General features: G+C 36.2%; 1 protein-coding gene across 1 annotated transcript in view; it reads left to right on the plus strand.

Moving 5' to 3' along the window:
* ptpn3 (protein tyrosine phosphatase non-receptor type 3) overlaps positions 1–27,908 on the plus strand; it is a 44,788-nt gene that overhangs the window by 14,402 nt on the left and 2,478 nt on the right. The window contains exons 2-24 of the mRNA XM_007236514.4: positions 3,685–3,850; positions 5,192–5,299; positions 5,832–5,874; positions 7,319–7,397; positions 8,947–8,991; positions 9,385–9,437; positions 10,710–10,827; positions 12,779–12,866; positions 13,074–13,162; positions 14,412–14,475; positions 14,576–14,706; positions 14,827–14,952; positions 15,147–15,260; positions 16,439–16,535; positions 17,752–17,829; positions 17,948–18,004; positions 18,077–18,233; positions 19,533–19,696; positions 19,826–19,916; positions 20,332–20,396; positions 23,173–23,313; positions 23,596–23,724; positions 27,441–27,586. Coding sequence (XP_007236576.1) covers positions 3,707–3,850; positions 5,192–5,299; positions 5,832–5,874; positions 7,319–7,397; positions 8,947–8,991; positions 9,385–9,437; positions 10,710–10,827; positions 12,779–12,866; positions 13,074–13,162; positions 14,412–14,475; positions 14,576–14,706; positions 14,827–14,952; positions 15,147–15,260; positions 16,439–16,535; positions 17,752–17,829; positions 17,948–18,004; positions 18,077–18,233; positions 19,533–19,696; positions 19,826–19,916; positions 20,332–20,396; positions 23,173–23,313; positions 23,596–23,724; positions 27,441–27,586 — 2,327 coding nt within the window. The 5' untranslated portion in view covers positions 3,685–3,706. The remainder of the gene's footprint in view (positions 1–3,684; positions 3,851–5,191; positions 5,300–5,831; positions 5,875–7,318; positions 7,398–8,946; positions 8,992–9,384; positions 9,438–10,709; positions 10,828–12,778; positions 12,867–13,073; positions 13,163–14,411; positions 14,476–14,575; positions 14,707–14,826; positions 14,953–15,146; positions 15,261–16,438; positions 16,536–17,751; positions 17,830–17,947; positions 18,005–18,076; positions 18,234–19,532; positions 19,697–19,825; positions 19,917–20,331; positions 20,397–23,172; positions 23,314–23,595; positions 23,725–27,440; positions 27,587–27,908) is intronic.

Here is a 27,908-nt window from a genome sequence, read left to right on the forward strand (position 1 = left end):
GGGAATTTTGAGTAAAATCCACACTGTTACCTAAATTTACATGTAAAACACACTCCAGGAAAGCAAAGGCTAAATATGTTACTAAACACTGTACACCTTATATACAAAACAGAAATAAGTGAAAGCTTTCTAAATGTACCCAGAATTTGAAGCAGGTTTTCCATTTTAAGTTAACAGACCATATATTCAAGTAAATGTTATTCACAATTCTTGAATTTATTTAGCAACTCTTTAGTATATTGCAAGTTGCTTTGTAACATGCTAACTGAAGTAGATTTTACTTAAATAATGTAGCACCATCTTAATACAGTCCTCTTCCCTATTCGTCCTTTTCATCGCAAATTTGTATAATGGGTGTGTCCCCCACCACTTACTCACCTTGAGTGTGCAGAATGGCACACCAGGGCTACCTTCCTTTAGGTATTCGTATTTTCTATTAAGGTTGACTGACTGGCCACTGTGAGCAAGTTACAATTTTCAAGTAAATTCACTAAGAATTGTAACATTTATTTTAATATATGGTGTGATTTTTAGGTAAACCTTGCTCCACGTTTTTTCAGTGTTATACTCTGTCAATGAATTGCTTTGAATCATTTCTGAAGTGTTTGGAAACAGGGTACACATACAACTTTTTGATCAACTGAAGACCTTCCTAGTGCATTATTTTGGCTTCCTATCATAGTCATAATATAACACTAAACTAAATCTAAAGTGAAGTGGTTAAATTAACTGTTTTCTGCATAAAAAAGTATACATAAATAAAATCACATGCTCCCCTTCTATGGCACTTAATCAACTGCAAATTCAGTACCAAGTGTAGCCCACTTTGAAAGGTTTTGGTGTTTGATACTGTTTTCAATACTAAAAGGGGAGATCTTCAGTAAATACCCAAAACTGGCTGCAAAAATGTCTGGAAGCATTGAACACAATTATTTCAAACACTCAAGAACAGATTGGACACATGCAACAGGGTTGTAAAAATAAATTAAAGTTCAAGCAAGCTTATCAGCATGTGTTTACAATAAGAGCCAGTCATAAATCGCAAAAATATACATCATTACATCATCATTACATTATCAATGTTTATTTTAGTAACATTTATGTAGAAATTCTCTTTTACCCAGATAAAATGATGATTCATTAGGGGTGGGAATCGTTTACTATCTCACGATTCGATTCGATTCCGATTTTGGGGGCCACGATTCGATTCAAAATCGATTTTTGATTCAAAACGATTTGAATTATAAAAATTTCTGCTTCTGGCTTATGAATCTTATTGAAAAAAAACCCTCCATAATATACACTGGTCCTGGAGCAAGTAATGTGTTACAAAAACAATAAAATGTGCAGGAATGTGGGTCCTCAGTGACAGAGAAATCACTGGGATATCACAATGACGTTAATGAACAATAAATAAATAATAAATAACACTGCTTTATTACCAGGCTACTAGCGGTGGTGTGTAGGTGACGCTGCTGGGCTGATGTGATGATAGCAGTGGAGCGCTAAAGTTCAGGAGCAGCTGCTGATTAACTAGTTAATTTAAGGTCGTTGTATTTCTTCAGAAAGGGGGCAGGAGGTGGAGAAATTAATTCATATTGTCCATTCCTTAATTCCTCTGTGATGAGGAGCTGAAATTAGCTCTGATTAGCTTATTGTTATTTTTCCGTTCCGCCTTAAATGCTGCAGCCCGCTGCCACCTGTAGCGTTATTTAAGGTGGAACTGGAAAGTTAGCTAGTTAGCTAGCTAACAGTTACTGAAACTAACTACTAGCGATCTTTTTTATGCTTGTTATGAAGCATTCTGCCATAAAACATTGAAACTACACGTTAATCTAAGGTAATATAGTGCTTGTTCTGCCATCTTACCGGTGATTCTCAAACACCTACGCTCTGTGTGTGTCTGGAAGATCTCCGTTTGAAGGGACAAGCCCTATCCCCAGGGTTGCCAGGTCCAACAAAAATACCCAGCCCAAAATCAGTCTAAAACCCGCCCCTCAGAATCGATTTTGGGACATTTTAAATCGATTCTGAATCGTAGTAAATGAGAATCAAGATTCTTATGTGAATCGATTTTTTGGCACACCTCTATGATTCATCTATATGATCCAAAGAACAACGATACTGTGTAATCAATATTACTGAACTTTCTCATAATCAATATGTTAGATTTTTGGGAATAATTTTGTCAACTAATCTGGGCATTATAAGGTCCAGTTATGGTATATACATTGTTAAAAATCATATATATGGATGTAATATGTTACATAGTGCGGATGTTAAAATCCAGTATACTGCTGTGTAATGTATGTAGTCTGTCTGTCTGTTTGTAAGTTTTGTCTGTGTGAATATAGTATTATCAAGTATTGTTTAAATTATTGTTATCTGTATTCCCCTCCTTTCCTCCTTTATCCCACTATTCACATTTGGCCTTCTTTAGGTCCTGTCTAAAATGTTTTTTTACCCTGTAAGTTGCTCTGGACAAAAGCATCTGCCAAATGTAATGTATTGTAATATAATGTATTTGAGTCCAGTTAAATTAAAATATCCAAAAATGTAGGGGTGCACTTTTTCCCCCATAGTCAGAGCTAAAGATTGAAATTGCTTAAGATTGGAATGTGTGATGTTGACAGAATTTTCTCAGTCAGTGTGAATGCCAGCGCTTCCTCAGAACACTTGGACAGATTGGCCAAGATATTTGCAGGATATTGCATTGGCTTAGGAGATTTACTACATTATTTGTTGTGAGACCAGCAATGTTTAACTGTTCTTTCAGGACTAATGATGCATTGAAAATGTGGCAGCTGGCAAATCAACAGGGTTTTGTAATTGTGTGTGCAACCACTTAAAAATATATGTAGTTGGAATACTGTATTGTGCTCAATAAATATAATAAAACACAGGTTTGTAATTGTTTTTATTTGAAAAGCAAGACAACAATACGTTTAGGATAAGTTGCATTAGATTGGTCAATAATGACCAAATACATTATTTTGTTATCTGCTTGATCTCACTTGGAGTGGTCAAGCTGTTTTTGTTTATAGTGAATATGCAAAACACTGTTCTGGAAAAAAGCATAGGAATTGAGACTTTAAATGTTTATTAATAATAAAAAGACACTTTTTAAGGATCGAAATCAGCAATTCAGTGTGTGGTTATAACCGTGTAAGGACTGTTTGTCCAAGCTGAAATTAGGAATGATTACAGCTAGAAATTTATTTGGAATAAATGTGCACAAAGACAAAAGTATTGCCAAAATAATAATAATGCAGTGGAAGTGTGTTCTCTGGAACGATCCATCCAGTACTTTTGATCTCATTAATATTATTTTTGCTGATTGTAGTTAGATGACAAGCAATGTAATTCTACACAGCAATGCATGACCATATTAGTATTCAATTTCAATTTTCATTTTCCTGTTTTTTTTTTCATACTTAAAAATTGTTCTATGTCCAGCTTAAATAAATATAAAACAATTTATATTTATATGTTTATTTGGTTTATTTATAATAAAATAATTAAAGCTGTGGTAGATTTGATAATGAAACCTGTATCGTATTTATTCCTGTAAACAAAGGTCTTCCCCCTCAAGTTCTGTGCTGCAGGTGGTGGAGCAGATATGTGTGGCATGTCATTATGTGTGTGTTGTAAACGTCAAACCTGTTCTGTTCCCTGTCCTGGCAGGTCTGTGTTTTGAGCACGGAAAATGACGTCCCCATGGTGTGCGCTTGGAAACAAAATCAGCTCTCTGGGTCTGCCGGATCTCTCCAAGCACACACACATGCAGCGCTCCAGCATAACGTGTGTGGTGCTTTTCCCAGACGTCACAATGCACTCCTTCAGTGTCGGCGTGAGTACAACCACGGCTGCCATTCTTGAGTGCTCTCCACTAATAAAGGAGGGATATAATATGATTCTGGCAGCTGTTCATTTTGTTGTTTTGCAATTTCTATAGAAATGATTTAGCATATCTTGTTGAGTCTTCCAGACTCTATTTTAGGGTCTGTGACACTGATGCTATTTATAACAGTAATGTAGTTATATGTAAAAGTGTCTGTCCAGAGAGTTTGGGGGTTAGGAAGTTTTTCTATAAAGTTGTGTTATGCATGCACAGTATGCAAGTGCTTATTAAAGAGAGAGAGCAATGAAGTGTGTCAGGACAGTACTTGGACGAGAGGGAGAAAAGGCATTAGCATTGGGGGGTATCATGAGTGTATCATGTCTGTTACTTCTAACTTTACATTATTTAACCTTTTTTTGTTCTAAAAGCTGGACAATATTTCGATATTTTATCGTATCTTGATTAATTTAATTATCGTATCGTCAATAAACATGTTGATTTATCATCAAGAACACCAGCTGTGCATTTCATTACAGAGAGTGTAAATCTGTGTAATCTCGTTGAATTGGATTATATGCAGCAAAAATAAAAGAATCACAGCAGAATAGAAGAATCTGCCACTACTGAAGCATTTCGTCTATGAAAAATACTGTGTATACACCCTGCTCTCTTAGTATATTACATACACCAAGTTTGGTGGCTTTTATAGTGTTCATACCGATATTTGAATTGTATCATATCAGACAAAATTAAGAAATATATCAAGATATGGATTTAGGAATACTTTACTGTCATTCGTATCACATGTGGTACATGAGTTGGAATGAAATTGTAATAAAGATATCACACCGATTTTTGCCAAAATCGCCCAGTCCTATTTACACAAATTGCCTCAAACATCACATAGGCCATCTTAAGAAGGACCATTACAATAGTACAGGACCCTGATCACGCACTCTATTCTTTCTTCACTCTACTTCCATCAGGCAGGAGATTCAGAACATGAAAGTATAAAAAACCTGCTTCACAAAAAGCTTTGTACCCTCAGCCATATCAGCTCTGAACAAGATACAAAATGTTCCAGAACTCCCATATAAAATAAGATATGTTGTTGTTTCGAGTTTAAATGTGCTTTATACATGTTTCTTTCCTGTACTTCATGTCTGCTTGCAGTAGTGTCTATTCAAATGAGTGTGTGTATGTAAGTATGTGTGTAATTCTGTGCTGTTATTATATTGAATATTGAAAGTGAAGACTGTTAAAGCTGATCTAGCCATAGTAAGCCCTGTGTTTTAGTATGGCGACCAAATTTGACATTTTTTAGAAACTTTTATTTCCTTCTCTATACAGAAAAATGATGCTGGGCATCTGCTGTTTGACCAGGCTTGTGAGCATTTGGGTATAGTAGAAAAGCACTACTTTAGTCTGCAGATCAGTGAGGATTCTTCTAGTTCACCAGTGAGTATGCATGTGTCTGTAGGTTCTGTAAAAATAGAGATCTTAAATTTTCTGATTTGTTTCTCAGGGGGTATCTGTGGAAAAATATTTCACACTTCTACTTTGTGATAAAACTTGCATCTGGACTGCAATTTAAAAACGTGCAATTCACGTGCAATTCACGTGACATCGCGGTTATGTCCACTCGCTCCGTGGAAACACGTGCCCAAAGTGTAATTACGATGCATGGCAGTGGACAAAAGCTATTTTATTAAACATGAGGGGACAAAACTCAGAGATGTGGGTCCAGACAGGACTAAAATTACCGGAGAACCACAGAGTTTAGCGAAAAACAGTAGATAATTCAGCCTTTCATTTTCTCAGAGGATGTTTGACAAAAAAACATACATGGTCGTTCCGGACGGGAATAAAATCACAACGGACCCCCCCATAAAAGAGAAAATTACCCCAGGACCCCCTGAGAAATATCCCGATAGGGCTTAAATTTACAGTGCAGTGAATTGTGGTCACATTTAAATGTCTTTTGTTGCAGAGGTGGCTGGACCCCAACAAACCTTTCAAAAAGCAGCTTAAAGGTGAGATACAAACAGAATTCAATATTATAGTGAGTGTAATGTGTAGAATAATATAAGTAATTTAATATTTACAATTAACATAACACTTGGAAAAGGGGTTAAATCTTTCTGACACCAAGTATGTTATTACTAATACTAAGAATTTATTTATATAATATACCAAATTAACAGTGAGTAGTACTAATGTTAAGTTGTTTAGTCAAATATAAATCTAAAACAAAATAATAATAAATAACAAGACTGTTATAGAGTTGAGGATGTCTTCACCATATTGTTCCAAAATCTTGTAGAAAGCCTGCTCTGAACAGCAGCTAACTACAACAAATGCAGCGTAAAATATTTCTTTAAAGCCCTTGATTTTACAATAAACTGTAAGTAAGCAGGTGTTCCAATAATTTTGTCCAAATCTTGTTTTAATGTATATAAACTAACCCTAGTACCAATTAACCAACATGTTAACACATTTTCCAGTGCTGAGGCCACACCTCTAAAGCACATGCAGAACATTATGTCTACACCTGCTTTCCCCACAATTAAGTTTAGTCCCAATTCCTCAGGGCATGATTGTTATAACTGTGACTCAAACTATTTATAGGTTTACACAAATTAAATACATATATACATACAAAAACACAAATGAAAATGTGTGAGAACCTATTTGGCAGTGCAAATGATGAAACGCAGCTTTACAGGTCAATAGCTCCGACCACCAGCTGACCAAAACACACTACACACTACACTCAGTAAAAGCGGATATGCAGTGGGCATAACAGAAACACACATCCAGAAGGAATGTGAGCCTGCCTGTGCAAGACCATAAAACATTCCAGGTACCTTGTTCAGCACCTCTTTTATATAACATTGAAAGTGTCTGTCTGTCTCTGACAGTAACAGAAGAGGCAGGATGGGTGTTACCTGGCGAGACAGACACTCAGCATCCCACAGACAAAGGAACAGATTTAATTCAGAATTTAAAGGTGGAAGTCATTGCAAGAGGTTGCTTGTTTCATTTCCTGAAGGCAGCTGAACATGCCGTCATGCTGAAACGGTGTGTTGGTATTTGTATTCATGTAATGGTGAGCAATTTTCTGCCCCTTAAAAGCACATCAAGACAACCCCTGCTGTCTGTCCTCATGAGACCAATTTAATCACAGAATTGGCCTGAGTCATCCAACGTGATGAGCATTCTGTGAGGGCGATATTTGCCTGTGTTGTTCACAGCCGGCTTGTTTTTCTTTTCCTAATCAGTTTAATTTGCTGCTGTTGTACTGTACAGCATATTCCTTCATGGGTCTGATGAATCACTCCGATCACTCTGTGTATTTATATGTTATATGGCTTGTTAGTTACAGTTGTAATTACCGGTAGTTACAGCTGTTCTGACAGTTTAATTATTCTATTTACTGTTTTTTATTTTTTTTAATCTCTCGTTCTGTTTTAACAGGTACCGATCCATTCTATTTAATATTCAGAGTCCGCTTCTTCATCTCTGACCCAAACTCTCTTCAGCATGAGCAGACCAGGTGTGTTAATGTGTTAGGTTAAAGATGTAATAACCAGTTGTGGACAACTTAACATGATTATTGCATGGTTTAAGTGATTGGGTTGTAAGTAAATATCTTATTAAATATTGTTAAATTGAAATAATGCAATATTATGTTTGACATGCTGTATTGAATCTCAATCACATTATTGATTGATAGTTTATATGTAGAGAGAGACTCATTTTGTGTTGTGTTTAATCCCTAACCACTAGGTAGCAGTGAAATACTAGGTCATGAAATCCCACTGTTGGAATTGCATTACATGGAAACATCACAATGTTTTATTTTTTTATTATCTATGTACCATATTTTTGGCACTATAAGGCACACTGCATTATAAGGCGCATTGTAAGAGACACTAAGTAAAGACACGCTAAGTAAAGCTAAGTTAACTAAACAAAACTGTAATAAAAAAAGACTTTCTTTTGAAGTCAAACGAGCACTGAATGTTAATCTACACAGATTTCTCTCATGAAAACTGTTTATTTGGGTGAGTAAAGTGTTTTTGTTTATTAACAGTAAGCTTAGATTATCAAATTTCTCCAGCACTAAGGCTAGAGCATTAGCGGCTAACCGCAAGCGACAGCACTACACGGAGGAACCCTGAGTGCTCCTGTTAGCCAGGGTGATATTAATGTGCCGTATGCCCCATGTAGCTTGTGTTAACACGGTAAATGCGAAGACTACAGTCCGATATAGTTCCCTTCGTAATGGTGAAAAAGCTAGCATGGTTAGCAGGTAATGCTAATGCTGCTCCAGCAGTGCTAGCCGGGTTAGCAGCAGGCTACATGCCGATAATACTCACCTCTGAACAGGAAAAGTGCTGTTAGCGGCTAATGCTAATGCTACTTCACTTACGATTGTTGGGAAAATTAAAGGATTTTAAGTGCGCAATATAGTGTAAAAAAAATATGTTGATCTGAGCTGCTCCATACTGCTAAAATAGTATTGCAATGCTGTAATATAAGTTATAGACATTTTCTTACATCCCTTAACTTAAACCATGCCATAATTATATTGACATACTGTTGTGCAGGGAATGATCTAAATGTTAAATTATGTCACCCACTAATCCTAATACTGTAACAAAATACTACACAATGGACCTTTTAATCAAACAAATAGACAGACAATCCACAAAAAAAGTATCCATATGTAGTTGGACAGTCTAGTTTTGGTCTAGACAATTTGGACTACACATGACATGTTTAAAGAAATACACGGGAAGTATAGACAAATGTCAACAAGCAAGCAAGATGTGTTTGTTTCCTGGTTTATTATTATGTTATTATTGTGTTTGCATCATATAACACCTGACTTCACATACACAATTTACATATTGTTATCTAATGACCTTTGGCACATCAGTGTACATGTGTAGTCAAGCACTGACATACTTTTTATATTCACTCTTACTGATAAAGTAATAGAAACACCTCTCAAAATACCCCCATTATATGTACCCCTTATATGTTTGTGTGTGTTTGTTGAGGTCTTTGGTAACTTAAGCCCTGTCTTTACTCTGCAGGCACTTTTATTTTTTGCAAATTAAGAAAGACATCCGCGAAGGCAGGTAAGAGCTACGAGTGTAATCCTGCTGTCATCTCAATTAATCTGACTCATCCTATAAAGCGCAAATAATCTGACTCATTCTACTTGATCTAATTAAGCCAGCTCTCTCTGTGCGAGCAGGCACGTCTGACTGAGTGTATGCATAACCGATTTTCATGTTCATGTTGTTTGCAGGTGTTTAAAAACATTCTACTAAAGCAACTATTTGATTATGTATTAGCCATCCACCATTCATACAGTACTGCCAAGCCGTATATATGTTCTGTATGTGGGTTGTATCTCTTACTGTGCTTGTCTGCTTGGTTAGCGGTTTGTGTTATTACTGAAGTGATTTTTGGTAGACTTGGTTTGTCTGTGTTATTTTGCTTTTAATTATAATGTCTTTCACATGCAGGTTAAAGTGTCCTTTAAGCTCAGGTGTGGTCCTGGCCTCGTATGCTGTTCAGTGTAAGTATGATGCTTTACTTAAATAAAATGTTTGATTAAAGTATGAAATGGTGACCTATTTCTAGGGCCAGATTCTTAAAGCTCTGAATCCAAGACTTGGTTCACACCTAGCATTAACATGCATCCTAGGTGATCCGATCATAAGTGACCAGCACAAAATACAGGTGTGAATTGGGTAAAACCTGCATTGTGTCAACTGTGTCACTTCCAAAACATAAATACATTACATAACCTTAAGACAACAACATCTGTACAAGGACATTGCAATTACAAGCTAAAAAAAAATCAATAATAGTACTTGATTATACTAATATTGATTTGGGCTGCAAAGAAATCTTTCTAACCGGCCCACCCTACAGTGAAAATGATGTGAAAAATCCAATCACAAGTGTTTAGGGGAGACACATTTAAAATGCCAGGTGTGAATTGGATCACTCAGGACACATGCAGACTTCCCAAGTCTCCAGGAAGTTGCGGGAGTCTACCGCATATCAATAACAGGCTCCCTGATGCCCACAGGTCAGATAAAATCTGCTAGAATCTAGCATGTGCATGCAGGCGACACAGATTTATTTACCCAATCGTGTGTGGGATAGAAAGGGAGAAGGAGAGAAAGGTGCTCCTCTCGTGTGCATATTCCTGAAGCGCATGCAAAACAGTCAAATTTGTCAACAGTCAAATTTGGACTGTTCTCTGCAAAGAGTCTGTGAGTCAGCCAATCAGTTTTTAATGTAGGCAGACTTTTTTTTTTTTACCCCTCCTGGACGGGATGCGTTCAGAGAAGGAGCATTATGGCGCCAATCAAAACTAATTTCACCTCCGACTCCTCTAAAGTAAATCCATGTCTGGTAAAAGTAAAAAACAGTGAAAGTCTTGCCTGCTGTACAGTTTGTAATAGTGATTGTAGCACTGCCCACAGGGAAATAAACTGACCAAAATCTATTAGAATGTCTTTCTTTGTAGACTGTGCTTGTTTAAAAAATCTATTTTACTGTTTTAAGACTTTTTCTGTTTGTGGCTTTTTTTAAAAGCTAAATTTACTGTGAAGTTTTTAAAGGTTTCCAGGTCATTTTAGAGAGTGGGAGTCCCCCCATGTATTCTGATTAATAATATTGGCTGCTATATTGCACTGGAGCCACCAGTTTTGACTGAAGCAGGGAAGCTAAGATCGTCCTAGTGGATTATGATAGTCATAATGTTTTAAGCGTTTGACCCCATGCATAGTTTAAACACATAATTCATGACCATCACCTTTTCTGTTTTGACTGACAGCTGAGTTTGGAGACTACGTTCCCGAGACCCCTGCTGGATATGTGGACAAGATCCATTTTATTCCTGATCAGGACAAAGACTTCCTTTTCAAAGTGGAGTCACTGCATCCTCAACACAAGTGAGTACACAGAAACATACTTACACACGCACACAGTGACGTACTATCTACTCAGTGTATGAGTCACAACATGATCATACGTCATTAGAATGAGTAGTAATATGAGTGCAACAGATGAATCTGTTACTGCTGCTTGGAAACAAGAATCGGAGTATGATGCACTCAGTGCCCTGCCCGTTTTTGGAGATTTGAGAAATTGTGAAATTATGTCAATTTTGCCTTTTTTTTCTCTGCTTTTCTTGTGTTGTTCTGTTCACACAAAGAAGAAAACCTGTACATAATAAACATGTAAAATTGCAATAATTTTCTGGGAGAAACATCAGGAGTGCCATGACTGTATGCATGTTAATATTTTGTGTACTAGCCTTCCAAACCCACAATATTAAGGTTAGCATGTACGTTATGGTTTAAGAGTGTAGTAAACAAGTGAGACCCGTCCAGTATTCAATTTAATTCAGGTCAACTGTATTGTTATTACACTGATACAGGGTTGTATAAGACAATAAATTACTGTTAGGCTATCTCTCTCTTGCTATAATAGATATGAATGTGGGACAGTAGTGCAAGGGCAAAAAAAAAAAAAAGGTCTAAGACAATAGTGCAATAAACAGTGGATACAATGCAATAAATACAACTATGTGAATGAAGGCAGAGGTGTGATTAAGATGCATATTTGTGCAGAATTTATTATGCTCAGGGGTAATATGTTGAGGTAGCGCAAAACTAGTGTTAAAAAATACATAGAATATTCAGCAACCAAAATGTTTCTGCCAAAAATTACAATGAAGCACCGTTTGTGTTCAAATTAATGCAAAACCACGTTTTGTTTCTTCAAACAAAAAGGTTTGTTATAGGGATAGAGTGTACAGCTTAGATCGAGCCCAAAAAATCCAGCCCGACCTGGACAGAGCCCATGAACAACCTGCTCGAGTAGACTGTCATTATTAACCCGAACAGAGTTAAAACTGAGCTTTTTAAAAAAATGTTCTGTTCAGAATTATGTTAATTAACATTGCAACACTGAAGAAGACCTATTATTTAAGAAAAATGTTTATTAAAAACAGGTGCACACAGCACTGCAAGTCAAGTGTGTAAAGCGGTGTAAAGTGGTGGAGCTCACATGTTCGCCCAGACCAAATAGAAGATTCTTTAAAGAAACAATATGTACTAAATTACAGCAAAAATTGTGTAAAATTTCTACAAAAGTCTAGTTTTAAAACACTGGAGATGAAAAGCTTACACAGGTTAACAGGTTGCCAGGTTAACGTACACGAACAAGCACAAGATCTGTTCAAAAAATTTCTGTCAAATAATTCTGCAATGCTGGTTGCTGCCGAGGCCATTTTCTTTAAAACTGTGACTGATAGCATTTCACATTAGTGTGTTGTAGTATGAGCATGTGCCTATGTTAGCAGACAATAGCCTGGATCACTTTACCTATCTTAAATACTCACTGGCCTGATGACCCAGCGCTATGCAGACCATTTCTGCTAGTCGTTGTGATAAATGACCTTATCTAACCTCAGCTGAAGCTCAGTGCCTGCCTGTTCATATGAAAATTAGCCAGTACAGCCTTCATACTATAGTCCTTGGTTTCTTGTGCAGTCAAAAGTTTTTCTTTTATGGCATTACTTAAAGAACCATTTGGAATTTTATTTTTATGTGTGATAAGTTTAACAGACATAATAGGGAACTGGGACTGCCCAGCAAATCCAAATTCTTATTTGGCAAACACAAACCTTCTGCTTAAACAAAATAAAGGAAGCTATTTTGGTTCTGTAACTGACTAAACTGATAATGTCACAGAAGTGTGTAGCCAAATATCAAATATATGGTAATATATGGTATTATGCCTGTGGCCAACGTTTTCTGTGAAAAGCACTAGTACGTGTGTACAAGAGAGAAAGAGCGAGCGAGGCTGCCTAACTGTGTTCCTGTGTGTGTGTTTCAGAGGTCTCTCTCAGAGTGAGGCAGAGCTGTGTTATCTGAACACAGCGAGAACGTTAGACCTGTATGGAGTGGAGCTCCACAGTGCACGGGTAACACCTCCACACTGCTTTATCAGCACTTTCTGTGCTTTTCCATTTCAGAGTTTTAGTCCAAGTACCAGCAGAGTGAAGAACCGTAATCCTTTCTGTGTTCTAGTGCCCGCCCTTATCACTGTGTAGCATATGTTCACAGAGTGGTGAGTTGTACACACGACTAATCATTTTTCTAATTTCCTTTTAATGACTTGCTCTCCTCAGGATGCTAATAACCCTTCTCTGTGGGTTGGAATTGCGTCTGGAGGTGTGGCCATGTTTTGCAATTTGGTTTGCTCCAGTTTCTTCCCCTGGTGAGTTATTGTGTAATCATTTCGGCTTTTCTCTGACCACTCGTCAGTGTTTTATAGCTTTCTTATAGTTGAAGAGGGACACATTGGCGGTGATTTCAAAATGAGCATAATAAAGAAACATCAAAACTTTACTGTAGATTGAGTCGTTGTATCAGTGATCTTTTTAAAGTTTTCATTAAGCTTGTTTTCACTTATTAAATGCATTAACATAATGTGAACATGTGATCATTGAATTGTCCAGTTTTTGTAATGTAGCAGTATAAAAATTGACAGCTTGTCAAATGTTCTCTAGTACTTGGATCCAAATGGCTAGAATATTTAGCCTCTAATCCGCCCAGATGTCCAAGGCTGGATTTGGTGCCATTTGCATCTAAGAATTTATATTATGATATTCATATTATGAAACTTTTATTGGAAAAAATAAAGAAGGCTTACTAATGTTTAATAGGCTTTTAAGTTTTATTAAGTAATGCAGCATGTAATGGATAGTATTAGTGCTTAAAGAACACTGACTTAACTCCACATTGCATTACAAAAATTAATCCTGATTAACTGAAACCTGGTACTAGCCAATTGTCAGTACAAATAACTAGTAAGTATGGGAAAGTTTTTTTTAAGTAGTGTATAAAGACTACTGCTATTATATAGGCACCTCAAACAACTTTATTTCAGTAATTCAGTTCAAAATGTGAAACTCATATATTATATAGATGTATTACACAATACATCATACACAGAGTGATCTATTTTAAGCATTTATTTATTTTATTGTTGATGATTATGGCTTCACACTAGACCTCAAGCAGTTTGGACTGTGTGTCTCTCCACTCTTCCTCCAGACTCTGATTCCTTGATTTCCAAATGAAATGTAAAATTTACTGATGATCAGTGATGGTTTGTCATCTGCTGGTGTTGATCCACTGTGTTTTATCAGGTCTAAAGTCAGTGCAGTGTTTTCCTAAAAAAATCTTACAGCACTTCATGCTTTCCTCTTGCTTAAAATAGATCGCTCTGTGTGTAATTCATCTGTATACATCAGTTTCACATTTTATACTAAATTACTGAAATAAAGTAACTTTTCAATGATATTCTGTTTTTTTTAGATGACCCTGTATTTTGTCTGCATGTAGAAAATGTAATGATACATGTTGTGTGCTATTAAATGTGTCTTTAATTATTGTACAAAAATAAAAATAAAAAATAATATAATGTCAAACTACTAACAGACTGTGGGTTTTTGTACTTTCAGGATCAATGTCATTAAGATTTCTTTCAAAAGGAAAAGATTCTTTATACACCTTCGGCGGAAACATGTAGGTTTCTATGGCAGTTGGCAAAAAGACATAGTACCATGCCTGAAAGTAATAATCTACATATAGGATGACTTGTTAATCTGTGTTTGATGTTACGAAGGGGGAAGTTGGACAGCAAGTGGTATCTGTCTCCATGCCCAACTCTCGCGCTTGTAAGAACCTTTGGAGATCCTGTGTGGATCATCACACCTTTTACAACAGAAAAAGTGCTCAAGCGGTCTCAAAAACTAGGTACAACACAAACATACCAGACAGACTGTTAAATCTAAAGTCAATTCCACATTTCTCTATGTTCCGCTGACACATACACTGACGTGTGTGTTCATGTGTTTGTCTTTGTGTGTTTTTAAGGTCTGTCCCCCTGTATCGGAAAATAATCGGTGATGTGATGTGGAACCCTGTAATTAAAGCCGTCTCCACTGAACATCTGGAAACCAAGAGCCTCCCCTCAAGATCCCCACCCAGCACCCCTAACTGGTACTACTCTACTAATCTATGCATATTTTCAATAAATTGGTTATAGTATGTACATGTAATGTTGCTCCTGTTTATACTGTACATAGTTTAATCTGAACATTGTTTTATGATCTGTAATATGTTATAATATTATAACCTAGAATGTAAAGTTTTAAAGTTCGAATGATTTAGTTGGGTCTTTGTTTGGGCTTTAGGCGGAGTCCTCGTATGAGACATGATTTTCGTTCACCGCAACCATCCTCGGTGGACAATCTAACCAACGAGATGAGTTATGTGACGGAGAGTGAAGATGTGTTCTATACTTACAGGTAAATAAGAGTCAATACTTCTGTATTGCACTCATATAGTTATTTAAGTGCATATTATAGTGCAGTGCAAAAATATGTTTGGCCCTGTTTGATATTCTGAATTTGTGCATATTTTTTACAAATACAGCTCTGGAAAAAATGAAGAGACCACCTCCGTTTCTTAATCACTCTCTCTGATTTTGCCATTTATAGGTATATGTTTGAGTAAAAAAATCAAGCAGTTCAGCTTGGTTTGATGGCTTGTGATCATCCATCTTCCTCTTGATTATATTCCAGAGGTTTTCAATTTGGTGAAATATATATATATATATATATATATATATATATATATATATATATATATATATATATATATATATATATATATATATATATATATATATATATATATATAAATCATTTTTAAGTGCTCTCTTATTTTTTCCAGAGCTGTATAAATATATTTAGTGTTCATAGTTTAATTTAGTCTTTTTAACCTAACTCTGTAGTAGGTTCTATTTTATAGATATAATGTGTTCTAGAAACTGACACACAGGTTTGATACTCCTGTAATGTATTTGTTGTTTAGTTGTTTTTTGACTGTAAAGAGGTGTTAGCCTTCCCACACAGATAACACAAACAGTTTGAAGAGTTAATCATTGAGATCAAATCCAGGCTAAGCTGTTACACTCAGAAAGCTGGGAAACCTATGGCTCTTGCTCATAGGCCCACAATCTTGTGCCAACACTTCTTTAAGAGAAATTTAGCTCATTGCTCATGTTTGTGAGCTGCAGTGGAGGCACAGTTAGTTAGCAAACAAGCAAGTCTCAGTCACAACTTAAAAAATACATTTAAAATGGCCTGGATACACTTCTGACCAGTATTTATTTGCAGTTATTGCTGCCAATGGGAGTGTAATCAGCTATTTGAAAGTTGGGGGCAATCCCTTAGTTCTCCCTCTGAAGTCCTTATGTGTTGAATATATTTTATTCATCAAATATCTGTTAGGTGCTTTGGTTCCCTCAGGTTCAGAGCAAATGCTAAATCAACAAATATTAATAATAAATATTAGGTTTTAGTTAAAAAAAAAAAAGTCTGTATTTGAGTTGTGCACAAATTCACAAAGTCAGATGGGGCAAAACATATTTTCGCAGCATTGTCAGTGCATACTCTCTCACACATATATGTGATTAATTAAGGAAAGCTCAGGAAGATGAGAAGAACAGCAGTGTTTCGTGCCAGCCTGATGAGCTTGCCACAGGGGATGAAGAAGACTGGCAGTGTCTCTGGGAAAAGGTGAGTATTGGTGAGAAAAGGTGTAAAATTTCAAAGAGAGTGTTTGCACAACCTTTACAATCGTGGAAATGAATCACTGTGCTCTTATTAGATTCCACCCTTTCCAGCCTTAAATGCAGCCACAGTGGGTAGAATAATAGCAAAATGATGTATAGCCAAACATATATAGGTGCGGCAAAGAACATTTAGTCTTGATTTAATGTTACTACTAACATAGTTCATTTCAAGAGAGAGAGACTTAGCATTATTATTATAATTAACATTATTGTTAGAGTGTAGCAAAAGAAAACGCATGAATCTGACATCTAATTCTAAACGTCTATCATATCTCAATTTGTAGTTTGAATAATCCAGCAATTACTATTAATTATGTTGTATTATGAATAATAAAGTATTAAAGATAGTGACTCAATTATCAATGAAAAAAACGATTCAGTAATTAAAACAGAAAAAGAGTCAGTATTTACAGAACTGATTAACTGTATGTTATGAAAAAGTTCAAAACCTACAACACGTTATTGGTGGTTTACTACAAATGTTTTAATCTCTTCAATAAATTATATTATTTCTACATTTAATTATAAATTATTCAGTCTTTTTTTTTTTCATAAATTTTATTTCAAAGTTTTATTCCATTTTTTTCCCCAATTTATGTGGCTAACTACCCAACCCACTCATTAGTACAATCCCTATCACTAGTGATGCCCCAACACCAGGAGGGTGAAGACTAGCACATGCTTCCTCTAATACATGTGAAGTCAGACCGCCTCTTTTTTCAGCAGCATTGCCGAGCAGCATCACAGTGTGGCAGCTCGGTTACGATACATCAGCTCACAGATGCCTTGTGCTGAGCGACATCACCTTTTGGAGTGATGTGGGGAGAGAGCACCATCTACCCACTGATGGCAAGCTACATGAACAGGATTCGAACCGGCGATCTCCTGATCATAGTGCCAGCATTTGCTTGCTGGACCACAAAAAATATTATTTTATATATAATAATTTAGTGTCTGCAAGAAATTATAAAGTATGTTACATATAAATATCAGCATTTATACATTATACATGCTAATGAACTTAGTATATACAATTAATGATCCACTATTCACCAGAAATGATTTCATATCTATGCAGAAACTATGTTTGGGCCACAAAGGTGTTAAAACACTTCACTGCAGTTCTACTTATTTGCTAACTTGTATCTGTTTTGTCTCAGAATAAAGAAGCAGATGGAGAGCTGCTGTTGGTGAGAATCAGTCCAGACCAAGATGGCAAGTTTGGATTCAATGTTAAAGTAAGCATTGGTGACTGGTGTGTGTATGTTGAGGTGTGTGTTTTGAGATTGTCTCTATCTGCTAGAGTGGGTCTAGCTTGTTAAGCTAAGGTTGATGTTAATTGATTGTTTGTTACAGGGAGGTGTGGATCAGAAGATGCCTTTGGCCATTTCTCACGTAAACCCCAACTCTCCGGTAAGGAGCGCTTACAGGTTGTGTTTACGTGTTGCCTGTGTTTGCTTGTGTAACCCGGCGTCTTTGTTGCAGGCTGGTCGGTGTGTGCCTGCACTGTTGGAAGGAGATCAAGTGTTGCTGATCAATGGGCGAGACATTTCAGAACACACTCATCAGCAGGTGGTTATGTTCATCAAAGCCAGCAGAGAATCCCACAGCAAGGAGCTGGCTCTGCTCGTACGGAGGAAAGGTAATGCGCTTTCATACTGCTTTTCATTCAAACTGTTGAAACTTCAGGACTACTCAGTTGTGGCCTGCAGGATGTGTTGGGTAGTTTAGGCTGCTTGTATTTAGTTTGATTAGACTTGATCTTGGCTAAGAATCTTGGTAAACACTAACTTGCTGGTTTATTACTCTCTTGCACATACACCTACTCTTAGTGACCATCATGATGCACAACCAGCCACCTTCCAGCCATTCATCAATTATAAAGAACTGTATCTCCGTAGGACCATTGTCAATCTAAAATACATTTGAAGGAATTGATATATTTGTTTAAGTTTTATGTATTGCATTAAACTTGATTGTGTTCAGGTTTTACTGTATTACAGTGAATGTTTTGTAATACTGCTAAAATTACCTTATAACTGGGCAAGTCTACCAGTGTAAAAAAAAAAAAAGAAACACTGAAACCCCAGGAACACCTCCTAAAGAGTTTAAGATGTTTATGTAAAGTAGGGGTGTATTTGTATTGTATGCAATAATATCGGCAACATTTTTTAATATTGTGATATTACACCATGAAATATTGTGCCATATCACCCACCCCTAATTATCTCATCAGGGTACTATTTTTTATTTTTTTTTAATTTTTTTTTTGCTGTTTAGCAAAAGATAAATTCACACTGTTCTCTATTCTCAATATATATCTACTAGAGACAGATTACATCTGTCCAGTATCATTCATTTTACTTCAGTCCTCGATATATAGAGATACTTTATTAGTACATTTTTAGTATCATGATATTCTGGATCATTCACTTCTGTTACAAATCTGATAAAATTTTTGTATTTTTTATTTTTAATATCTCAATTAGGGGTGTGCCATATCATATTGTATGCAATAATAAAATTTATTTTTCATTTTGTTGCAGTAGTAAATTCTTGAAATATATATTTTTTAATCCAATGTTTTGTCATATTGCCAAGAGTATTACTGCTAAATACCATGAAATATGTGATATTATTTTAGGACCATATTGCTCACCCCTAATGTAAAGGTTTAAAAGTCATTCACACTCACTATTTTACAAAACACATTTTGTAGACTTTTCTTTTAGAGAACTCCTTATAGCATTTTTTTTTCTTTAGTTATTGTTTCGGTTAATTTATGGACTAAGTGGCTAAGAACATGTACTGGGTGTGGTTGACTGAATAGCAACAAAAGTGTTACAGTCAGTGATTGCATACATACAATAGGCACCCCTGTATGGTACATGTATCTGACTCCTCTAGGATAGATCCACTCAGTAACTGCTCTGCTTGACAGGCATATCTTTGCGAGCTGAACCCACTCTGCAGATTGGAGGCGGCCTCAACCTTCAGGAAGAAATGCCCCCGCCCCCCAGCCACCCCTCTGGAGAGAGTTTGGAAGAGTCTATGGCTCGCCTGGAGAAGGGACTGAGTTCTGGCACTCTGCTCATGCAGTTTGAGGTTAGGATGTGTGAGCATGTCCGCGTGTGTGGATGCATGTTTGTATTAAGCATCTGAAGCATGTGAATAAATAGTCTGATGACTGTTATCTCTGCATGTGTGTGTGTGTGTGGGTTTTACTACTCACAGAAGTTGTACAGGAAGAAACCTGGATTGGCTATGTCTTGCGCAAAGCAGTCTGAGAACCTGGACAAGAATCGATATAAAGACGTATTACCGTGTAAGTTTTTTCTTATTAAAGTCATTAATGACTGATTAGTTCCTCCCTGTGACAACTATAACTGTGGGACATGTGCCACTACTGGTGTACAATTTATTTTACTGGTATTGCACTTTTACCTTCTTTTTGTTTCACAGCATGAGATATTGTTGTTTGTTTGTTTTTTTTTTTTTCTGAATGTGAACCTGGATGCATTCAGTGTTGGTTTATTTATGAGACAGCTGTGTTATAACCCTGCTTGAGTGATGATCAGATATGAGTGGATTAGGGCTAAGGTTGAATGTATTTGTTTTCTATTTGATTTGATGGTCTGATATAATGCTCTGTAGAAACTAGTTAGAAGAGGCATTTGTAGATAATCCCTAAATCCCCACTTCCTCATTCTTTGCTCGGTTTCTCCCTCTGCTCCATTCAGATGACATCACCAGGGTGGTGTTGCAGGCTGAGGAGGATAATTACATCAATGCCAGTCATGTGAAGGCTAGTATTCAACTCTTTCTTTCTCCCTCACACACACACACACACACACACAAAAACACATGTCCTTGTTGGTGACTCATATTTGTCTGAAGTTCACACATAGTCCCAGTCTGTTTTCTGAGATTCTTTAAAGCTGTGAATACAGTGTTGCAACTTGTGCACTCCCAAAAAGTGTGGGTGAACTTTCAGTGTGGGTCTCTGGGCAGTAAGTCACTCTCTGCACAGCTGTTAAAAATGATATCACAAAAGTACTGCCATCCGAAAAAGTGTTTGTGAGGTCAGGATGCTGACGTATCACTACCCACATTTATCCCAGAAGCATTGTGGAGCACAGTCATTCCACAGGGGTTTACTGTGCAGTGACCATGAAAAAGTCATGATAAGTCAAGTCAAGTCAAGTCAGATAGTTTTATTGTCAATACTGCATATGTACAGGACATACAGAGTATTTAAATTATGTTACTCTCCTTCCCAAAAATTATAGCAAGTACAGAAAATAAATATATAATATAAGAGAATGGGAGACACTATATGTACAATACACAAATAAACATAAGAAAACCTTTCTTGTGTTCTTACCACAAAATTAACTGCAAAATAGAACTGTTAAGCATGGGGGTGGATGGATCATTCTTTGGCTTGTGTTGCAGCCAGTGTCTATGGGAACAGTTTACCAGTAGAGTGAAGAATGTTCCCAGAGTTCCTGGTTTTCAGTTACATCTAATCTTATATATTGTCAATGTCGACAAAAACATTGTATCTTTGAAATGGTTACTTAACAGGAATTTCAATGAAATTCGATGGTAAAAAACTGATTCCGAGTCATGTTTTATGCATTATAATCGGTCCATTCATCCCTTCTTTTTTTTTTTTTTTAACTTTTATTTTGTATTGTCTTTTAACACACAAAGAACAAACAAACAAAAAAACAACAGAGAAGGCAGATCAGGCATTTGACAAGGGTCTTCAAAGGGACATTTAAATGCTATACATATATTTATTTAAAGTAGACAAAAAAATAAAGACAAATCATGTGAAGACACAAAACAAATGGAGGTCACTAATAGTATTTGTCTATCTTGGTTTCTTAATTCGGCTGGTACATTTCCCAGATAAATGACACTAAAGTTAAAATCAAGTTTGTAATTGAGTATTGATCTAATCTCTTTTACCACATCAACCCAATATGCAGAAATGTTTTGGCAACCCCAAAACATGTGGAAAGGACCACATTCATCCCTTCTGACACAATGTAAAAAATAAATGCCAAATTCAAACTATGCCAAAATGTAAAAACAGAAAAAAATTAAATGCAAGGTTTTTGGGTAACAATGACTCTATATATGTATTTATTGTTTTATATATAGTGCAACCCTAATTCTGCATAAACGTTTAAATTACAATATTAAATGCAAAATGTATCTGGTTCAATTACTGTTTCTTAACTGATGATTAAACCTCTGATCGTTGCAGAACAGTGACGTATAGAGGAAACCTGTCGCAGCTATTTACTACTAGCCTAATTCCCACCAGACTCATTGGCCGTTCACTGTGAGAGAAAAAACACGGCTACGACAACCAAGGAGTTCATTAAGTGAAAGTGCAGCGTAGTTCATTAGACACACAAGCTCATATTCATTCAGGCATGCGCTTCATCTGCTGAACTTAGAAGTTTCTCACAGAAAAACAAGAACTGAAAAGACCTTGGTGAGATGATGTCAGTTCTTTGCAGGTACAGTGGAGCAGTTGCATGCAAGGCTTTTTTATTGCTAGTCTATTATACTATCATACGATTATACAATCATAATTTGCATTTGTTTCAGTTAGATTCAGTATTTGTACTACTTAAAGAGATTTTTTTTTTCATTAAAACGTGCTCATGGTAACAGTTGTTTCTGCAAATGAATGCTATAAAAATTAGTTTTTTTGTGGAATTTAAAAGAAAAGTTGTCATTGAGTTTATAGAATAAAACAAAAATGCTAATTTTACTTAAACACATTAACGTTCTTTAACATTCATTTATATATTGTCTGAGGATAGCCCCCTTTATTCATCTCTGGAAAAAAAAGAGACCACAAAAAATTATGAGGTTCTTTCAAACCAAGCTGAACTGCTTGAATTTTTTCACCAGGAGTGGCATAAATTGATCCAAAAGCAGTGTGTAAGACTGGTTGAGGAGAAGATGCATGACTTTTAGAAATATTGATTTCTGAATTCTTAAAACTTTATAAATAATTGCATTATTTGAGGTCTGAAAGCTCTGCATATTTTTTGTTATTTCAGCCATTTCTATTTTTGCAATTAAATGCTTATACAATATTTTTATTTGGAATTTGGGAGAAATGTTGTCCATAGTTTATAGAATAAAACAACAATGTTCATTTTACTCAAACATAAACCTATACATAGCTAAATCAGAAAAAAATGATTCAGAAACTTTTTTAATTCTCTGGTCTCTTTATTTTTTCCAGAGCTGTATATTAGACTTAATAGTATTTGGTACATGTGAGTCTTGGTTCCTCTGAAGGTTTTTTTCTCCAGCTCTTTTCCTTGCCTCTGTTGTTCACTGGGGGTTCTGTATTGTATGTTAAATGTTTTGTCTGGTTCTTTTTCCTGCTACCACATTTCTATAAAAAACTGCTTTGCGACATAAATTTTTTGATAATTTTGATTTGATTGATTTGCTTACTAATGCAGTCAATACAGGTGATTGGTATATATTAAATCAGCCTAATTGACTAACAGTAATTGTATGTGTATCTGTGTGTGATTCAGACTGAGCCAGCGGGTGGTGTGTTACATTACGTGGCGGCTCAGGGACCGTTGCCTCACACCTGTACCCACTTCTGGAGGAGTGTGTGGGAGCAAGGAGCGACTGTAATAATCATGTTGACCACCTTGACTGAGAGAGGACGGGTGGGTCCTACACACACACACAGACACACACACACACACACACACACACACACATTCATACGACCAACCCACTCTGATACCCATCGTGAACACACAGCTTATTGTGAGTGCTGTATTCTTAAGCTCGGCTTGACTGTTGCTTGGTAACCATGTGGTCTGAATTCTTTCCTAAGGGTGACTTGATATTGTGTGTGTGTGTGTGTGTGTGTGTGTGTGTGTGTGTGTGTGTGTGTGTGTGTGTGTTTGTGTGTGCCTCGCTTAATAATCTCTGTGCCGTTTTAGACCAAATGCCACCAGTACTGGCCTCATCCCCCTGAAGTGAAGGACTATGGGTATCTTCAAGTGTGCTGCCATTCAGAAGAGTGTAACCTGGCTTATGTCACCAGAGAACTAACACTCACACACACTCAGGTATTTCACACACCAAACAAACACACCACAAACACAAAATATACAGTTCTTGGAACTGTGGAGTTGTGATATGAAGGTGGATTTACAGTCTCGTTCAAAAGTTTGGCTACTTCTAGTTAAGGCTGGTGTTGTTGAATTTCAAACGTGCTATTTCTGCATATTCTAAAGCATAATTAGTGTAATGTGTTTGTTGTTAAGCATCAAAAATCGTGTAAAAACTGTAATGTGCGCAAATGTAAAAGCATAAACAGTTGTATTTATTTATGTAACACAAGATGAAAGTTTGTTAAAAAAAACAAAAGAGGGACAAGAAACAATACACTCTAGAAGTGTGTGAGATTTATGTTTTTTTTAGACTAGTTATAGATTACTTATCAGCAACAAAAGGGAAAACGTCGCCAATTAGATGTCAGCCAATTGTGCTTTTCTCATGTTTTATTTAGTTTTATGAACTGTTTTTTGTTTCCCTGTACTTTTTTTAACAAATAATTTTTGAAACCATTTGTGTAAGTTATAATTTTAAAATGTTTATTATTTTATATCCATTCTTTAAGGCTACTATTGCCTTGCTGGTTTCAATTTTCTCACAAGACTCGGTGTATTATGAAAACGATAATATGATAATAAATAATAATATAATCATTTAATTTGATTTGATTTAATACTACTAATACTACTACTACATCTACCAATACTAATACTACTACTACTACTAATACTACTACTACTACTAATAATAATAATAATAATAATAATACGATGAAAATTTGTTCCTGTATACTTTAATGCTGCCTTATAGTAAAACATGGTTACAAACTATTTAGTCAACATCCTTTTATATATATAGAAAAAATGTTTTTACACACTTTCTTTTATATAGAAAAGAATATTTTTGTTTGTGTACTGTTTATAGACTTCTGTTAATATATTGTCTAATATATTATCTTTTGTTTTTTTACTTGTACATAAAACACACTTTTTGTTTGTATGCTCTGTTTACGGATCGATTACGATTACATGTATATAGAAAACATTTTTTTATATATTCATTCTGTGAATGTAGGTTTTACAACCACTGACACGAAAAAAATAGAAAAACTGAATGTGTAAACATGTACACCTGTTTGTACACATTTACATTAGCATCCCTGTACATGTGTGGGCACACAGGTCACATCATTTCTCAGCCAACACCGCAGGACCAGGCACACATGCATGAACACAGATACACACTCACATACATACACACTCTCAATATCATCACTGGAGAACAGAGACCCATCTGTTGTCTCAGTTGGTGGGAGTTAATCTGAGCACGGACAGCAGACGGAGGTTATATCACACATTCATCGGCCATACACGGCGTGTTTACACGTGTGTATGTGTTCCTGTGCACACGCACACGCGTAGAGAAGAAAGGAAACAAAAGAGAAGTGGATTTGTGTATCAGGGAGCAAGGCCACTCACGATGTGCTGCTCTTTAAATTGATTTGTCACCCTAGATGAATTAGTCTGCTTCTCTGACCTTGATGCTGCTTTTATTCAGGACCTCACACCGAGGCGAGGCGGCGCTGCAGTTTCTCCCCACTTCTTCACTCAACTCACAGCCTCTGACACGTTTTAGCAGCAGTGGTGATCTCCTTAGGTCTCACATTCATCATTTTGCAGGCTGTTCTCATTCTGTTTGAAGGGATGAAAGATGCTGTTAGCATGATTGATACAGTTTTGTTACAGCAAAAGGGATTTTAAAACTCAGAACTTCTCAGAGTGTAAAGACTTTGTTTCATGTAGGATGGCTTTTACAATCATGCTGTCAAACATCTCAACCGAATCATCCAAACTTAATGATTTTTACAATATTTACAGCACTAAAGATGCTTGTTAAAGATGCCTCAGAATTAAAAACTGTGTTTTCTTTGGCATAGTTGAATATTGAGGGATCTACAAACATTGTAGTTTCCTCCTTCAAAAGAATATCTGACTGAAACAGGCCATTTCCAAAAATCCAAAACTGTGTAACAGTTTAGGTGTCAAGAGGTTTTTAAAGACTGTTAGACTGTTAGAACTTCAGGAGAAAATATAATTGTTTTCCTTGTTTTTTTTTTTTTACAAGACAGTCCTTATCAGGATTTTGCATCAGTAACACCAGAGCCAAACTTTGCTAGTTACGGGAATATGGAATGCTGTGTGAAACAGGCCTGTTGGGTGTTTTGTGAACGAGTCCTCCAAAGGGCAGCTTAAATTCAGTGCAAAAGGAAGCAAAGGACAGCAAAAGAACTGAGTGTCTGTATAAGCCTGAAAGCTAACTATCGCTGACCTTAATAATCATTTATACAGCTAGATAATCATGCATCACAGGATATTATATCAGCACTATTTGGTTTGAAGCAGGAACAATTAAAAAATACAGTGCTAAAACAATGCTTTGCTATGTGGCTTGTTTTAACCTCTCTGTAAACTAGCCAATCAGAGCAGTGCTTATCAGACTATACACAAGCCTATTATTAAAAGAAAATCGCCATGTTTCATTATGAGGCAACGTAACTGAGTTGTAAATAGGCTTGTAAAAGCTCATCTGGGATTTTTTTTTACCTCAACAAATCACACATACTTACATACTTACTGTTTATACAGTTTATACACAGTTATTCCAAACATTCACAGGTGGCAGTAGGGGTGGGCGATATGGCTCTAAAATAATATCACGATATTTCAGGGTATTTTTGCGATAACGATATAATTGGCGATATAGGAAAACTAAAATAATTAATTCATTTCAGGAATATAGTATAATAGTATAACAGTATAATCATAATGTGGCAAAATAAATAATATAGCATTAAATAATATAACGCAGCAAATAATATTGCAGAATATTTAGTGCATGCATATAAACTGCAAACTAAAACAATTATACAATAAATACACCTAAAGCTTCACAGTAAATAATAGACTACTTTTAGGACAGAACAGCCCAATTATCACGATATTATTTTTTAATATCATGATATTTCTGTGTCACGATATATTTTATACGATATAATATTGCCCACCCCCTAGATTGCGGTATGTAAATTTTTCATGATGTTTTATGTCAGGGAACAGCTGGCTTGGGAACATCCACACCTGTGTGAATAAGTAAAGTTGAACACTGGTCAGAGTGCTTATGGCAAGACTACGTCCAATAGAAACCTGACAGTCAGACATGCCAGATGGATGGGACATTTAATTTCTAAAGATGTCTGGGCATGTAACATTTTTTGATCCACTGTATCAAACGTGTTCTAGTAATATGTAACAGAAGGCATTTCTACCCAGAGCCATTGAGGGTGGTCTTTACAGAGAATTTATGGAGATGTCTTCTTGTCCTTGGCTAATGTCCTTTCTCAAGACATTTTGTATGTCAGTGTGTTAATGACCTTTTATATCAGACCTTTAGAGTGTAAATTCATTCCGATTTTCCCATCTGCCTATGACTGAGTAAACGCATCACTCACTCACTTAGAGGAGCGCAGTGGAAGTCATGTGACCGTCTGTGTGCATGTGTGCGCATACATGTGTACCTGTTTTTGTATTCCTGTTTTCCGCTTCAGTATCTTTGCAGCTCAGCTAGGAAAAAGGAGCATGCCCAGGCATGTCTTTCTTTCCTTTCAGCAAACACACATTAATACACAAACAACCTTTTCTTCTTCTCCTTCCTCTCTGTTATCTCTCAGCTGGGCCAGCAGCGCTCCATCACACATCTACAGTACGTCGCCTGGCCTGATCACGGTGTGCCAGAGGATTCTTCCGACTTTCTGGACTTTGTCCAGGCAATGAGAAGCAAGCGAATGGACACTGAGCCACTTGTGGTCCACTGCAGGTATGCATGGATACACACCTACTGAATTTTACTCTTTTATACTTTTAAACTTTTATACTGTCAGTCGTTTTAGAACCTATCCGATTTACTGATTTTCCTATCCAATTTTTTTAAAGCAACATTTGCCCACTCTAACAATAATATCACGATACTGTGATTCTACAGTACTTAATATAACTTCACAACATGTTATTGAAGTGGATTTATTGGTGTCAGTTTCACAGAATTTGACAGCCAATATTTTTCACCACAGGTTTACCCTATTCATGTGATTAGCGCCATAACATGGAGTACTGAAACATTAACTTTAGTAAGTCAAATT

The sequence above is a fragment of the Astyanax mexicanus genome, chromosome 1 (assembly GCF_023375975.1).
Source record: "Astyanax mexicanus isolate ESR-SI-001 chromosome 1, AstMex3_surface, whole genome shotgun sequence".
NCBI lineage: Eukaryota > Metazoa > Chordata > Actinopteri > Characiformes > Acestrorhamphidae > Astyanax > Astyanax mexicanus.